The 17,399-nt window shown below is 45.6% G+C and overlaps 1 protein-coding gene across 1 annotated transcript; it reads right to left on the bottom strand.

Annotated features, from left to right (window-relative positions):
* Positions 1–9,041: 9,041 nt before the first annotated feature.
* Positions 9,042–14,292, bottom strand: SLC35D3 (solute carrier family 35 member D3). The gene is made up of 2 exons (XM_086877487.1): positions 13,835–14,292; positions 9,042–12,623 (listed from the first exon to the last, which is right to left on the bottom strand). Exons 1-2 carry the CDS (start codon positions 14,268–14,270, stop codon positions 11,800–11,802), a joined length of 1,260 nt encoding a protein of 419 aa, XP_086733613.1. The 5' UTR covers positions 14,271–14,292; the 3' UTR covers positions 9,042–11,799.
* Between the last annotated feature and the right edge of the window lie 3,107 nt (positions 14,293–17,399).

The raw sequence follows: 17,399 nt of genomic DNA on the forward strand, positions 1-17,399 counted from the left end.
GCAACACATCACTGCCCTCATCCTGCTTTTCACAGCCCTGCTGTCTACACACAGCTCAGGAAAATCTGCACCTCAGCTACTCAGCATACTCCTTTGGCTTCTGAGAGGGGCTGGTCACCTTAATATAGGGGTGGAGAGCTCTGCAACTGGAGGAATGACTAAAACCAGGTTTTGTACCACTGTTTTTTTAATGCCTTTGGAGAATTCAGCCCTGCCTTTGTTCGGCTCTTAGTGTTTTAAAAAGATCTTCCAACCATGTGAATCAAATTGTCACTGAATCTAGTAATTTCAAATCAGATCAAGTGTGAGTCTTGAAATTAAAATATATACAATCAATAGAAGTATTTTACTATTGTAGTCTTGGGATTATTTCAGAGATGCATTACAGATTTCCATTAGATGTGACTGAACTGATTTACTAAAGAATTTTGCTGTTTAAATCTGTCCTCTGTTGCCACACATAAGATCTAGATATACAATCCACCAGATCCTAATTTTTATCAACTTCAGAGTATTTTTTGTGCCACACTCTGAAACACATCTATGATTCTGCAATGCAAAGAGCTGGTGCTGGCAAAGGATGTGGAAGCAAAAAGCAAATGGTGGATACAACAAAGGGGAAGCATGTAAGAGCATTACCTCCTATAGCTGCAAGCATCTCCTAGTGTTGTACAGCAAGACACCAGCCCAATTCCATTCAAGTTTTGTAGAAATGATGGATGAAAGAAGTAAAATGTAGGTTTTGATGACTATTTATTGACACAGCTTTGTGTTGTGCTTGTAAACTGGGGATTAACTAGTAGCTCCTTGAGAGGACCAGGTACATTATTCACTTATAGGCAATATTTGCTCACTCTTAAGAACACGGTGTAAGTGAGCATTGCCTATAATGGTGACAGATATGTGTCCCTTTGTGATTTCTGTGGTGTTTTATAGCAGAGGAGGTGAGGGAATGCAGCAACTCATACACTAGAAAGCAGTCAGTACTGGTGAATTTTTTCAGCAGAACTGAATGGCCTTTGCAGGGACCTTACTTTACTTCTAACTATGCTGAGTCACTATTTTGGTGCAGCAGAGGGAAAAACCAAGCCAGACAGAGAATGCAACAAAGAAACTGACAGCAGGTAAGCACAGTTTTCAAAATAATGATTGGTGGCAGAGTAGGAAGGAGTAAGTAAATTGCTGAAGGACAGGATTTATCGGGCTTTTGAAGATGGAGTGCATCTTGAAACTTTTACAGATGTTCCTTCTAGAGAATGCATTAAAGAAAACATACAAATGGCCAATAATTGGTCAAACCAAAGGTTTATTTTTCCTGGTATCCCATTCTCAGCATCATGAGCAGGTTCCCAGGATGAGAGCAGGAAGCTGTGCATGGTACATCCTCTGAACACTCTCCCAGGTTCAGAATATTTCAATCTCAAAGAACTTCCTGATTTATATGAGGTTTTCTATATTTATTAACCCTCAGGTACAAGGAGTACTTGGTGTACATGGTTATATGGAGTTCTTTTCCATGTGCTCATGACGTAAAGGAAAGGTTCGGCTTCCACTGCATCCTTCAGCAGCAAGTGACACCAGTCTAATGCTTCCTATGTCAAGGACATTTCTATTTGCTTTGAACCCAGAGCTACAGCACAATCCTCCCATTATATAAGATAATTCTACTTGGGAAATATATATATATACATACATACATACATACATACATACATATATATATAATGAGAATGATAGCTATACATGAGACCCAAAGGAAAACAAGGGCCAAACTGGAAGAGGCCAGTCTTCCCTAGATGGCACTGAGTAGTAATGATGGTTCTGCACCACTTGCAGTGTAAATATGGCTGGAAGGGTCAGCACTGCAAGACCAGCCTGAGATTTGACAGTGTGAGAGATGCAGTAGAACGGTGAAGAATAAAAGAATGTACTTTTAGCTAAACTGAAGATTAGTAATTTTAGATGCTGCTACAAGGAAGCTGGTGAAGGAGATGAGGAGCCTGTCAATGGGCAGTCAGAAGAAGGGCAGTTATTACCTCAAGTGGATCTGGCACTGATTGAGGAAGTTTTTTAGCTCTGAGTTCATCCAATCCCCATTCCCTGCATTGGACATTCCTGCCCCTGAATTTTGCCAAGTAGCAGATTCATGACTTGTAGACTGCATCTGAACACAAGAGGCAGGTATCTCCCAGCATAGTGTTTGTGGACACAGAGAGTGGGGTGAAAAACTAATGACAACAAACCATGTAGCACCAAGAGATAAAACAGTCAGTTAAATCTCTCCGTTTTTGATATCTCTAAATGCAGGTAGACAGCAATTCCCACGAGGAACTGTTCCACATGGGAAATTGCAACACATAGGGCAAAAATCCTGAGCTGCACCTCAGCAGCCCCTGTGACAGGATATAAAATCACACTTCCCTCACAGGAGCATTTTTATGATTCTCTCTGCTGCCACAGCAGAGAACTCTGCAGTTCTATGCCCATCATTTCCTGATTGGGAGAGACGGTTATAGATCATAAGGGACCTATTTGTCCTGAAACAGCTTTTTGCCAATCGATCTCATTGGCATTATGGGACCATGTCAGTGTAGCAGAAGCTAGCCAGCTCTTTGCTTGCTTTGAAGCACATTGATCTCACCAAATATACAGAATTAACCCACAGTCCAGAATCAATGGATGAAACCCCCAAATGCTCATGCGTCCTCTTACAAAACCAAGTGACAGCAAAATTTTGGAAGGAGTGCAAGTCTATTTACAGTTGAAAAGATCCCAGCAATGAAAGACCTGACTACAGTCCAAGTCTACTGGACTTTGTTTAAATACATACACCGGCCCTGGAACACAGCAGCTCCTGTCAAAACTGGTGTAACAAAAATGCCAACTATGGCGGATCGTCTAAGTGAATGGACTGGTTCATCTAAATCTTCACCTTTAAGAAAGCAAGTTAGCAGAAAATAAAAGATTACTAAATTAACCTGGAGGCTGTGGTAAAAAAAATAAAAAAATAAATTGACACTTCTGGCTTTTTTTTTTTTTTTTTTCTGGCAATACTGTACTGTGAATGCCAGTTGAGGCATCATCGTCACAAAAAAAAATAAATATGGGTGGGGAGACATTTGTTCCTGAAGAAAAACAGGAAGCAAATGAAATGGTTGTGAAGTTTTAAATTTCATCTGGGTACTCAAAGGCAAAACAAGGCAGCAGATCTATTTACTTCCAACCTCGCAGATCCCTGCATGCGGTGGATTTCTCCATCCTTGAAAGTATTGTGATGCACTGGGATGTCCATGGATCAGACCCTGGAGTCTTCTGCTTACACCTGCATTTGGGTCAGATAGTGACACTGGATTTAAAATAATCCAAATTATTTGTGTCCTTCTTGTTATTACTCAAATAATTATTCATTATTCTGATTGAAAAGTGCAGAGTAGCAGTACTGTAAGTCTTTGGAAATGGATTTGTGGCACTCTAGTTTTTTGCTTCCTTTGGCTTTCCTTCTTCCCAGATAGCTTATAATACTTTTATATTATTACTCAAGCTTAGAATTTTAGTTAAAATGAGAGCAGTTTTTTGCGTGAATCTGCAAAACTGATCCTGTGTGTCCCTACTGGCAGCCACTCACAATCAGACTTTATGCACCCTAATGCTGGAAATGCACTTACCTAAATTAGATATCCCATTGCAGCAGAGCTCACCGATAGCGGGGCAGATCAGCACTGCCTGCACCCTGGGAATCAGCTGGCTACTCCTTATCTTGCAGGAGATTGAATTTGTGACATTTTTTATTCTAAGGCTCAGCTGTCAAGATGCCAGAATTGTTTGTCAAGTCAGCTTCAAGAATAATGACAAATCCCTGACATTCTCAAATGGGTTTGAAGGTTCTCTGTTGCAAAGCCACTTTACAGTGCTTGTTCTTTATTACAGTCCTTACCTTTACATCTTCGTTCTCACAGCCACTTCAGAGGCAGTGAAAGTAAGGCAGCCACCAACCTAATCCATTCCATACACTGAACGATTTTGCAAGCTCAGCAGGCGTTGTATTGCCTGCAGGAGCTCTCTTCTGAAATAAATCTTTTCTTCTATAAGTACTGCTCGTGCATCTGCATATTTCCTTTCAGAAGCACAGGCGGAACTATGCCTGGGAAAAAAAAGTAATGAAGGGAGAATTTTGCTCCGGTAATAGCCTATCTGGACCTCACAGGTAAAATCTGTGCTGTTTCTTTCCCTTGCCATGATACCACTTTGCAGTTGAGCTGACCCATTACCCTGCATGGGGAGGGACTGAGTTGTCATCTGCCAGCTCCCTCTAAGGAGCTTTGGAAAAGAGGCAAACCCCTGGCCCCACAGGAAAACACTCACTCACACAGCTTTAGTGTCCAGAGCGACTCTCCAAGAGCCTCTGCAGTCACAGCTCTGCGTGTTCGAGGGTGCCAGCATGGCCCTGGCAGCTTGTGGCCCTTCCCTGGTGTCATGGTGTGACACAGTGCCATGGAACGTGCCAAAGTAACAGAAACTCCTTTCTCTGCAGCAGCTGTTTTTGCCACAGCAATGTCACTAAATAGATTTGGGGCAGAGGTGCTGTTTCTTTGGCTTTGCATTGCTGGAATTCTGAGCATTAGCTTCTCAAGCACAGATCTCTGCTTGGCGGGATAGAAAATAATCTTAAAACCCACTTCTAACACTTTCCATGGCTTGGGGAAGTGGAACACCGGGCCCTACTGAGCCCCTAATGTAGCAAAATGCTTCCATTTAGGTTCGTGTCCTACTGAATGAAGGCTCGGTGAAGGCAGAAAATGCATAAATGTTTCAGTGCAACGAATGAGAGCATTTCTGATGGCAGCTGGGAAGGGTTGTGGTGACTGCTCTATATTGCCACCTAGGAATCTGTGTTCACACCGCAGCCTGAGTCTTCAAAGTTTGCCAATTCATGTGCCAACACGTCCGATCTATACAAAACACAAAGAGGAACCCCACTAAAAAATAATCTCTGCTTTCAAACCATACTTTAGATGCAGAGATGTACCGAAGCTTTCTTGGCTGTGAAGGTCTTACTCACTGTGCTTTTCGTGATGAGTACGAATCTGCCTGAATCTGTAATGAAACTCAAGTACAGAACAACCTGTCCTTATTTCTGACCCTGAAAGCGGCATCTGATGTTTTTTGGCTGCTGGCTGCTGGTGTGTGCCAGGCACAGGACTCTGGGTGTTGTGCCCTACCTGACCAGCAGCAGGGAGACAGGCAGAGGTGAAGTTTCCAGAAAGAAAAGTAAAGAATGGTTCCAGATCAATACTACAGCTCTGTCAAGACCAAAATTTTCAGATTTTGAGGAAAAGCATTGAAGTAGATAAAGACGGGGAAAGCCTAAAACTTGAGTAACAAATAGCCCAAACTCCTTCTGCAAAATCTTCCATTGAAAAGGCAGCTCTAGCTATCGTTTTCATCCTCTCCATCAGTTAGCTACTGCTTAGCTTCTTTCCTGAACTGTGGCATTGAATATCAGCTATAAAATATGAGTATACAAGCATACTTAATCACTGTTAAGTAGATTCCCCAGAAAGAAAAATAAAGTGTGCTGCTTGTGTTGGATGACAGAGCTGGATGCAGCACAAATCAAATTGTACTAGTTTTATCAAGCCACTGCAACATCCAGGTGACCAAGAGTTCAGCACTCAGAAGATACCCCAGGAAATAACTAGATATACAGATGATTCTGCTCATTCATAACATCTACTAATTAAAAAAAAACCCCAACAACAACAAAAAAACCCACACACAAAAATATGTTAAGCATTTTTGAAAGTTCAACCCTATCTCAGGAATCCTGGAAACGGGCTGCTGGCTTGGCAGTGATCCTTCTTTGAAGAGAAGCTCTTCACAGAGACCTGCATCCCAGATTCTCTAAGTCAAGCAATTTCTTCCAGGGTGCCAGGCAAATGCCCCCCCATCTCTTTTCTTTTGCAAAATATTGTAAATCCCAGGGCCAAAACCGTGTAGCTGTGCATTCTCTTGTGGTGTGTTTTGTGTACATCAGCTTTCTGATATTCAGTGAAGAATCAGACTCATATGCTTGAGGAAACATTACTTTTTTTCCAGTAAAATTGTGATATGGATATATTTAGCTGGTTTTCATATTTTTGTAATAACATGTCTTGTTGGACATTCTATCTGTGCTCCTGAATGTTCATTCACTCACGAAGATGCACTGACAAAGGGAACCTCTCTGTCCTTCAGATCCTGTGTTAACTTGTGCTTTGAGAAACAGAAGGGAAAATCCATATTCTACCTTTTAACCAGGTGTACATGGTTTGGAATTAGACTAACCATAAGGATAAATTTGCAGAGATACTCTGAAGACAAAAAAATGTACTTAACAGAATTAAGACAATTCAAGTCATGAGGAGTTAATGGTGATATACGCTGCAGCCTTTAGCTGCTTTTATCTACTGATGATACTGATCATTATTTACAGCAGCTGGTAAACCTGACTGCTTTCCTATTATGGCCAGTTCCAGCTCATTATTCTCTCATATTTGACTCCCATGTCAGGCAAGAAATGGTCTGTGACTTTAGAAGTTATTGCTCTTTATCAGAGAAATCCTGAATTCTGTTAAATAATTGTTGGAATCTTCTTGCTTTGTCAGGAACAAAATCAGTAGCTCCTAATTAAAAAAAAATAAAAATCTGTAATTTTGAGAACAGAGCTGGCATTGCTTTTACTTGATAAAAGACAAATTTATTAAGAAGATTAATGTGCCCAGAGCAAAATTTCTTTAAACTGTCCAGTAAAAAAAAGATATCACAGAATCACAAAAAATAGATCCAGCCATCTTTCCTCCAGCCAGCTCGTTCTCTCTGCCTCTCTCCTTCATGTGCACTGCTCTCTTCCAGAGCCCAAATTCAAGTGCATTCACTGCAGATTCATCTCAATCTTTGGCCATTGGTTTCCAATGCTGTCACTTTTATTTTTCATGCAACGTTTTTCTTTTCTGCAAACTATCACATGTTCCCCATGCACCCTAATTTGTAGCTCACATATTTTCCCCATCTATCTTTATCCCATCCCATGTACCATATACCTCTTTGAGCATTGTTTTCATGCTCTCTACCTGGGTTTTCATCTCAGGCTGCCTCTCTTCTATTCAAACACTATGTCCAGCACTGAAGTGTGACTGGCTTTCTTAAGTCTCAACCTATAAAAAAACTGAACCTGGCTCAACAGCAGGTTTATAGCCTTATTACTTAAAATGTTGTTACAATGAAAAGATCTCCTGGTTCTGTGTGTGTAATAAATCTCCAGAGGGGCAGGCACAGGCGGGTTTCAGTGCTGGCTGTCTGGCAGTGAGGGCCCTCACTCTGGTGCCTGTTCCGTGCTCAGCCCAGCTCCACAGGACACTGGGACACAGCCCGGGCACAGCTCCACGAGAAGCTGGGACACAGCCAGGCCTGAGCTATATAGGGATCTGGGATGCAGGGAGCTGGTGGGCAGAAACATGCACAAAGGTAGAAAGAAACAATCTGGACATAGAAGATCCTGCTGGTCCATCCCTTCCCTGCCCTTCTGACAAAAAAAAAAAAAAGCAGAAGCCTCTGTAGCAAATCGTCAATCATTTGCAGAGATTTTAAGGCTGGACACTGGAAAAAAGATTTGGAAGATACAGCAGCAGTAAAGGATGAGAAAAGAGGGCATGTGCATACTCATCAATTCCTGACAGAAACGGGGTGGAAGTGAAAACCCTCCTGATGACCTCCAACAAGCAGCTGAAGCATGAATATGGCAGCTAATTGAGAGCAGAGTTGATTGCCTCCACTGCACTTAGAGACTCCAGTTAGAAAAACACAGAAGAAACCTCAAAGAAATACGTGAAATTACACAGGACACAGGCACAGAGGGTTAGATGTTAACCTTTCACCATGAAAAGCAGCAAAATGCTCAAATGTTAATTTAGAGACCAGAGCTGAAGGGCTTGCACCTTTTTGCCTATTAAAGCCTTTAGAGCAAATAAGCATTTTTTGCAGCAAAAAGAATTACAAGAGGCTATTAAACACAGGCAATAATCTATCCCTGGTTGTATGCAGAGGTCTGAATTGTTTTTAGTGAACTGTAAAATTTCGTTCGTTCTTTGTAGGTTGCTGCATATTTTCCCTGTGGAAGTGATGGCAAATACAAGATTAGTAATGTATGCAAATTTTTAATCTATCCTTAGAAATTTTAACTGTACCTGCCTCAAAATAAACTGTCCTCTCTTTAGTTTCTTAGAGAGAAGAATGCAAAATGATAGCCAGTCTGGCTTTTGTTGTCCTGTTGCATGTGTATTTGTGTGCGTGCATGCGCGCGTACGTGCACGTCGAGGAGTGCTGCAGCAGGTGCTACTCAAGGATGTGCTGACACTGAAATTCCTGTTTATTCTCAAAGCCGTCATTGTGCATCAGGTTCATTTATTATCTGACAACAAGGATGGTTTCCTTCTCTAAATCAACCTGCAGGCGCATTTGTGTGGAGCTCTAAGATGAATTCGGCAATAACCACCGATCACAGCCTGGTCTGGCACAGCCCAGTTTCAGCCACGGGCGTATTGTGTACCTTTCATACAAAGCAAACAGGTAAAAATTAATGCTTAAGTCATCTCCTAGCGCTGCCATGAGACATAGATGGCAGTACAAATACTTAACATTGTAAAATGAAATTAATATTACGTCCTTTAATAATGCAGCCATTTTATAATAGAACTATTAATAATGAGCATCATCTTATTTTATTAATTCTAGAGTTATAACACTTACACCACTGACATTAAACCATATTAAAAATGTAACCAAAAAAATCACCGCTGAGAACCACAGAAATTTTGAGCTGTACCGAGGTCCCAGCACTAGAGAATCCTGTGTTCCTGTCAGTCCTTAGTCCCTCTGTCCATGACAGTATTTATAGTGTGTGGTCACATGTTGAGGAAACTTGGATGGTATAAAGGCATAAGAATAACTATAAATGAAGCAAAAATGAGCACCCTGGAGCAGCAACAATAAGAAAACCAGAAGGCTTTTGGAAAGCAGTGCATTTTATTCCCACATCTCATTCTGCAGTCTTCCGCTGATGCTATTAAAATACCTCAGGACGAGGCAGTATTTTTATTTTATTGTGCGACAGTGTCTGTTACTGAAAAACTGGATTGCATTTGCCAAATTCCCATTTTAATTTAGGGAATTTACAGGTAAAAACAGAACACAATATAATCACATTTCGACTATACATGCAAATGTACAACATTGTAACAGCAGCTTTTTTAATAGTCAAAACTGTATGAATTTCCACAGATTTCTACTAATAATTTAACAACAATAAGTGTCAAAACGTTAAACCGTCCCCAGGAAAACATCCCAAACAAGAGTCCAGTGGGAGAGCTTCCTACAGCATGTGTCAAACACAGTGTGTGCACTATGGGATGTAAGACTGGCATCCAGGTGGTAAGAAGATCCACATTTTTTGTGGACAGAAAACACTGAGCACAGTGAGGACAGATCAGAACTGTGGGTTTCTCTCCAGCCATCTGTATGATTACAATGCAGTTCAATATAGCAATGAGTTCAGTAACACAGCAACTATAAGTCATAGGCACAAACTTCTTTAGTCTAGGATACATTTGAAAAACTAACAAAAGCCCTATTATATTAGCCTAGAAACAATAAATAGTACTTTTATTGAAAAGAGCCCATATGGAGCTTGAACAGAAGGTAAACGTATTTTGGCATACAGCCAGTACCTCTTAAACACAAGCTATACATAAGATGTGATGTACAGAGCTCCGTGCCCTGTCCCCCAGCTCAGCAGCTACAGGCTTTTAGCATAAATGCCCTTTTAGCCATCTCTTTCAAAATTCATGGGTGATGCCAGGTCAGCCAACATCTGCAATCGTTCTGAAAACACACTGCCACAGCACCTGATGTTTCTGCCTGCATTAATTGACAAGAACCTAAAGCTCCCCCAGAGAGCAGTTTTGCAAATATTCCCTGCTGGGCAAATTGCTCACTTCAGACTGAACACGCTGGGAGGCTAATGCTGCCTGCTCAGCTGGAGAGAGAGCACTGGGCTAGGCACTGGTTAATTAGGGCTCTGGGAATAATTGATTTTCAGTTCAGTGGCTTAATAGGTAATAATAAATAATTATTAATAATTATTAATAACAACAATAACAATATTAAAAACAACAGCAACAACAACAACAAACTTGGTTCATTTTTTCAGAAAATGATAACAGATTTCAGTCTGTTGTCAAGGTGGCCCCAATGGCTGCAGCACCCTTTTGGGCTGAGAAATACTCACAGGCAAATCTTCTCTCTGTCTAGTTTGAGCAAAGGTTCCACCCAAGTACTCCCACCTACCAAATTAAATTTGGTACATCCTCAGGCGAAGAAACAGTCAAACATTTGTTTCCACAGTCCTTCCAGTTAAGCAGATGTGGGACAAAATACTAGCAGAGGTCTCGCTGGAGTGCCTGCCTCCCTCTTCCCACACGAGTGTTTGAGTGTCCAAGGGAAAAAGCAGCTCTGCCCCTTGCAGCCCATGGGGACAGGGACAGTCTGGGCACTGGGGAGATGCTTCTACCAAAGCCATGGATGTCCTCGTGCCAAACACACTGAGCATCCCTCTCCCCAGGCACACGGGATCTGCTGGAGCACCGCGCAGCTCCTGCTGCCTGCCCTTTGTTCCAGTGGGCAGCACAGGACAAGGACAGCATGGGCAGATACGCACAGAAGAGCCACATACCAGCACGTGGCCAGCATGTAGCAGAACTGTCCTGCTAAAGCATCCCTGGGAACTTCAGAGATGGCGTCCCCAGCCCTGCTCTCAGCCTCTGCTTATGAGAGAATGTATGGAGAGGACACCTGGGTTTCAATCCAGGCTCTGATTCATCCAACTTTAGGGTACAAGGAGGGGTAACACAAGGCACACACTTTCTCCCAAAATTTTTATAGCCCTCCCAAATCAAATCAATACATACCAACATTTCCAAACTCTTCTATTTGAGTCAAGCTAATATTCCAAATGCTACACGTAGTTAAAGCTCATAGATAAACATCCTTCTTTTGCCAATCAAAGCTTCTCAGAAGCTGAGATCTGGTTCTGCTTTCATGTACACCACCACAAGACTAAAGCATTTCTACTGAAGACACAAAGCACCCAATGTAAACCAGGTCCAAGGCTCAGCCTGGAGGGATTCAATTTGTCAGATAAGAGAGTGATTTTACATCAATATAACTGAAGTGGCACAACCTCTAGCTCTGTTGCAATTGTATTGACACAGAGGAGCACAAAAAAGTACAGTTAATATGAGTTTATATAGTAGGAATTATTTATGCAGAGTACCTATAATTGTGTGGTTACAGATAAAGAAGCACATTGACAGAGCCCCCAGACATGTTAAAATCACCAGGCTCCAGACACAATCTAAGGTATAGGCCACTGCTGTGTCACTGTCAAGTATCTCAATGGCATTGATGCCCCTCATACTCCTGGCTGCTGGGCAAGCACCCCTTGACTTCCCATTACCCAGCTCTCTCTGTGTCTGCAGCAGAGTGTCAGCACCTTAGCTGAGGTGGGTCTGAAGTGATATACTGAAAGCAGCTGAAAGCAAGCCCAAAGCATGAGCAAACTATGATCTTTTGCTTTTTGACAATGAGGTAAAGTCATCCTGAATGATTTGGATTTGTAAGCAATGATGTGGAAATGTATGCTCTGCCTTCCCCCTGTACAGAAAACCAGGTGTCTGTCCTCAAGCCATAGGTTTTCAAATCTACTTTTTAAGGGTTTGGTAGCTCTTCATTTTCTATCAAATAATCCTTCTTTGTATAATTAGCACCCCTCACCAACCTCCATACTCCAAGATAGGCTTCCTTCAGAGAGCTTCTGTTCACTTCTTGTGTGATGGTGGATTTTCCCGGAACTGCAAGTGCCTTGGCTGATTTCTCAGTGACATCCTTCTCTTCCTCTCCACTCTGCCCTGTGGATGATCCTTCCACCGCTGCTTCCTCAGCCCCCTTCCCCTGGGAAATAGTCTCCATGGCAAACAGAGCTTGGTCTCCAGCCTGCCTTTTCCCTTCCTCTTCTCTAGCTTCTTTCTCCAGGTCCTCATAGTTGCTCTGCCGCCTGGTCTCAACGTACTTGGCCACGCAGTAAATGACAGAGCCCAAGGTGTTGACCACAACACCAGCTATAAATAACTTTGTGGGCTCCACATCATTGAATGCCACCATGCCTACCGTGATGGTGGCTATGCTCTTCACCACCCCTACAAAGCTGGTGGTCACAGCCGAGTTAATGTAAGTGCAGTGAAGGGTGGTAAAGTTCATGGCACAGCTAATCAGGACACAAGCAATAAAGATGCATACCATGGCAGGGTCCTTCCACCCCGGGAAGGACCAGACGTTGATGGAATCCATGCTGGCAAAGGAGCAGATGATGAGGAAAGGGGTGGCTGAAACAGCGATGGCGTACTGAGCTGTCAGGGGTCCGTATTCACTATCTACACTGGTTTTCTGAATGAGCACCAGGTAGGCAGCGTGTATCAGCACGGCCAGCACGCCTGTCACATAGCCCATAGCATCCCCAGTCAGGTCACCAGCTCCTGTCACAAGAGTCACAGAGAGAAATAAGCATAGGTGTTGTACATGACACAGAAAGAGAGCTCTGTTTTGGACTAGAGGGATATTTAGGAAATAGGTATCATTGCACTTTCCTAAACACCCAGGATTTTTCATGCTTGTCCCAAGTCTTTCCTTCCATCAAATCTCTTATCCATTTTTCCAGGCTGCAAATATTTCCATATTTTTTCATACCCCCTCCAATACCCCCTCTAAATCCCACAGCCAAAACCAGATTGACTTCTCCCGTTTGTGAAGACACTGTGGAAGATTTGCAGCTGAAAACACACACACACACACACACATACACACTCACAGCGACCCTGAGCATCCTCCTGTGCCATCACAGACACATGCCAGCTCTGGCTGGCTGGCTGGGCTACCTGCCCTCCAGCCCACTGGCCACTCTGCCCCCTCTTACAACGGAGCTCTATGGGATCCCTGAAGCACCAGTCCTCCCGAGCCCCCTGTCAGCCTCTTTGCAGATTAACTTACACACTGTGCATGTGCTCTGTTGTCTGAGGCAGCCCCCAACCCAGGAGTGCTGTCAGGCCACAAAGTGCCAGCTTTGTCTCCCACCCCTCGAAAGCAACACGGTTCCTCCTGGCCCCAGACCTTGGTAGCCGGTAGCTGACCCCTAAGCTTGCACCTGCCCTTATAAGATCGCACTTGCCCCAGCAGGGCTGTAGCTGTGCCATGGGCTTGCAGCTGCCCCCAGAACATTACACCAACCCCTGTAGATGCACGCACTCGCCATAAGAATGCACTTCCCTCCATAAGGTCGCACCTTCCCTAGTAGGGTTGCAATAAGGCTGCACCTACTCCCACAGGTTTACACCGACCCCCATAAAGATGCACCTATGTCCAAAAGGTTGTACCGAGCCCTGCAAGGATGTACCGATCAGAGCGGGGCTGCATCCCCACTTGCAAGGCTGCACCTGCCAGCCCGTGAGGCTGCACCTGTCTCCGTGGGGCCGCAGCTGGTCCCCAGGACTGCAGGTCCCCCGTATCCTCGCGTCTTTCTCCCCGGGCTGGCGCTGCCCTCCCCGTCCCGCGCCCACAGCCCGGATTGAGCGGCTACCGCTGCGACCGCCCATCCCGCTCTGTCCCGCTCTGTCCCGTCCTGTCCCGTCCTGTCCCGCTCTGTCCCGTCCCGCTCTGTCCCGTCCCGTCCCCTCGGTGCGGTGGCGCTCACCGGCCAGCGCGGCACCGCAGGTGGTGATGAGGACGGCGACGAGGACTCCGGGCGAGGGCATGCCGTCGCGGAGCACCAGGGCGCCGGTGACCAGGGTGACGAGGGGCAGGCAGCGCTTGAAGACGACGTACATGGGGAGGCTGAGGCCGCGCAGCGACCAGAGGGTGAGGGTGGACTGCAGGGTGGCCAGGGCGGCCACGGCGGCGAAGGGGCGCGCCAGGCGGGGCCCGAAGGGCGGCAGCGCCGCCAGCCCCCGCCGCCGCAGCGCCTCCAGCCCCAGCGCCGCCGCCGCGCTGCTGAGGCACTGCAGCAGCGTCAGGAAGGCGAAGTGGTAGCGGGCCAGCAGGAACTTCAGCAGGATGTTCAGCGAGCCCGAGCACAGCCCGTGCGCCACCGCCACCGCGACGCCCCGCGCCCGGCCCCGCCACCGGAGCATCCTGGCCGCGCACGGCCCCGCCGCCGGGGCCCCCGGCTCTGCCGCCCGCCCGGCCACCCGCCGCGGCGGCGGCGGCGCGGGGGGACGGGGACGAGCGGAGGCGGGGGGCGGGAGGAGGCAGGACGCGCTCCCGGCAGGGCAGCCACCGCCCCCGACGTGTCCCCCCCGCGCCGCCCCCAGCGTGTCTCCCCTCCTACCCGCGTCCCCTCCCCGCCCCCGGTGTGTCCCCACGCCATCCCCAGTGTGTCTGCGTCGCCGCTGTCGGTGTCCCCCATCCCGCCGCCCCCGCCCCCCGTGTTTCCAGGTTCGCCGTGAGGTGTCCCCCGGAGCACGCCCGGCTCAGCGGGGATGGGAAGCCCCCCGCTGTCCGCAAGCCCTCCCGACTCCGCTCGGCTGCAGGAGGACGGGCAGCGGAGCGGGCTCCGAGGCGCTTTCCCCGCGGGGGAAAGCCGCGGGGCGCCCGCAGCTCCGCAGCCGAGCGCCGCCGGCCCGAAAATAACGTGGAAGAGCCGTGGGAAACCCCAGGTCTCTTGGAGAAGGGAGATGAGTGCGGGCCCGCGCGTTCCCAAGCAGGGAGTACCGCTTCTCCTACTCCCCAAAAGTATACGGCCTCCCGGGGAAAAGCATCTATCGAGCCTGTCGGCAGCATCCCTCCCACTGCCCCCCTGCTCCCTCGGCTTATCCCGGGGAGCGCCTTCTGGGGCTGCGAGCGGCAAAGAGACGGGAACCCCTGCTAAGAAAAACAGGGTTCAGAACCGGGTTCTAGCGGAGGGAATTGCTTTGAGAAGTTACCAAAAATTGGTAGCCACACGGCTTTCAAAAGTGATGTTTTAAAGCCTGGTAAAGCTTAAATAAACTGATCGCTTCTCTCGGCTTTCCAGATGAAAGTTTTAACAGGAGATGGCAATAAACCGTATTGACTCAAAAGAAAAGGCAAAGCAAAAGCAGGTCTCTCGGGCAGCCAGTCCTCTCTATCAGTCTCCTGCAGTGTCAGGCAACACAAAGGAAGGAAAAACTATACTTTTATTCAGAGCTGCCTTATAATCTTATAGCCTTCTTTTAACACAATCCAGCGATTTCTCTCATCAGGACAGGCAGGGTAAAGGAGACAGGGCAAGGTTTATAAAATGAAATGAGGTACGCATTAAGAATGAATGTCTGAAGATGAAAACTGGTAATGCAGGAAAAGAAACCACAGGCACTGGAGACCAAGTCTGGTTTCAGAATCCACTGGTGAAATGTGCCAACACATTTTCATCAGCCTCTATTTGGACTCACCCCAAGCCCACATACAACACAATTTAAAGGAAAGCGTTGGTCACCTCAACAGTGTTTGTACATGGGAGAAAAACTCCTGCCAAGTAAGTGCAGATGGAAAAAAATCAGACTGTGCTTTCTGGAAATACTGTAGTCATTTGGACTATGCCTGAGTGTATCCTCTGGCAGAAACAATTTTGTCACCTCACCAGTGAAATTATCACTAGAGAAGTGAATCTCTGGCATTACAGAGTATCAGGCTGCAAAACTGCTTTGGGTGCTAAATATTTCCTTGACTGAAACAGAAAAACAAATGTATCAGAAACAAAAATTTTAATAGACTATTTCTATTGCAAGGAATGTAGAATGATCATACTAGTTCAACTGCCTGACCAATGCAGGGCAGACCAGAAATTAAATCATGTTGTTAAGGGTATTTTCCAAATGCCTCTTAAACACTGACAAGCTTGGGACATCGACCACCTCTCTAGGAAGCCTGTTCCAATGTTTGAATGCCTGCTTAGTAAAGAAATGTCTAGTCTAAACCTCCTCTGGTGCATCTTCTTCGAACCATTCCCATGCATCTTAAATTCTATGGGGGAGAGATCAGCACTTCCCTATCCACTTGCACTCCTTGGGAAGTATCAGAAAGTGATGACATTTCCTCTCAGCCTCCTTTGCTCTGAACTAGACAAGCCCAAAGCCCTCAGCCTCTCCTCACAGGACATGCCTTCCACCCTTTCACCAGCTTTGAGATACGCTTCTGGATGCATTCAACGATCTTCAGATCCTCTTTAAATTCTGGAGCCCAGAACTGAATGCAGAGCTCAGGGAAAGGCAGCACCAATACTGTTTGGAAAGTCAACTGTCCAAGTACCAAATCCTATCTTTTGGAACTCACCTGCACTGAAAGGGCAGTTTCTCTTGCACCATCTCTCATGGTACTCCTAATTTTGTCTATAGCCAGCCAGAGGGAGGTGGAGAGGAAGCTGTTGTCCGTTGCCAAGTCACCCCTTTTTCAACACGGATTGAGGCCAGGTCAGTACTCCCACTGCCTCTCCACCACTTTGCAGTCACACAAAGTGTTCTGCTCTTCATTGGGGAGGACTTGAATAAAGCAACAGGGAGATATCATCACAGGTGACACTGCAGTGAAGGTACTTCTCCACACAGGCTGTTTCTGTGTCCAGAGGGAACAGTGGCTGCTCAGTTCATACGTTGACTCTGTTCAAGAGTTTTGGCCTGGTAGTGGGGCAGATGATAGCAGTGAATGGCTCTGTGGTTCCTTACCCTAATAAGAAGATTATGATACCTTAACTCTCATCCTTTAAAGGAAATTATGCTCACTTCTGCATTTCACCTAGCTACAATGACACAGGTGAGAGGAAAACAAAACTGCAGCAAATTGGTGTCTTCCTAAGGGCATAGATTTTTTATAATGGCTTATTGGATCAAAATGGTAAAGATCTCTATAAAATGTTCAATGGAAAATTTGCTTTAATTGCTTTAATTAGAGTCTAATGCAACCATGAGGTCTATCAGGGAAGAACTGCATAGAGCTGTATCCCATGACCCTGAGCACAGCTGAACTGTTCTACCGAGAGACACAGTACACCCTGCTTATGCAGCAAAATGTGAGGCCAGCACTTTACTTGGCTAGAAGAAAGAGATCACTTCATCACTGACACATACTCTGCACAAGCAGACACAAAGAATAATTTAAAATAGCTTTCCTTTATGAAAATGAAGATCTGATGGGACACACAGCTAGGAAAAGTTGCATAAATACGGTCTCTACCAGTACAGGGGAAAAATGTGACCATCACCCAGTATTCATAAATGAAATAAACCGTGATTATGATACTTTTCTTA

The sequence above is a fragment of the Cyanistes caeruleus genome, chromosome 2, assembly GCF_971803275.1.
Source record: "Cyanistes caeruleus chromosome 2, bCyaCae1.hap1.1, whole genome shotgun sequence".
In the NCBI taxonomy this organism is placed as follows: domain Eukaryota; kingdom Metazoa; phylum Chordata; class Aves; order Passeriformes; family Paridae; genus Cyanistes; species Cyanistes caeruleus.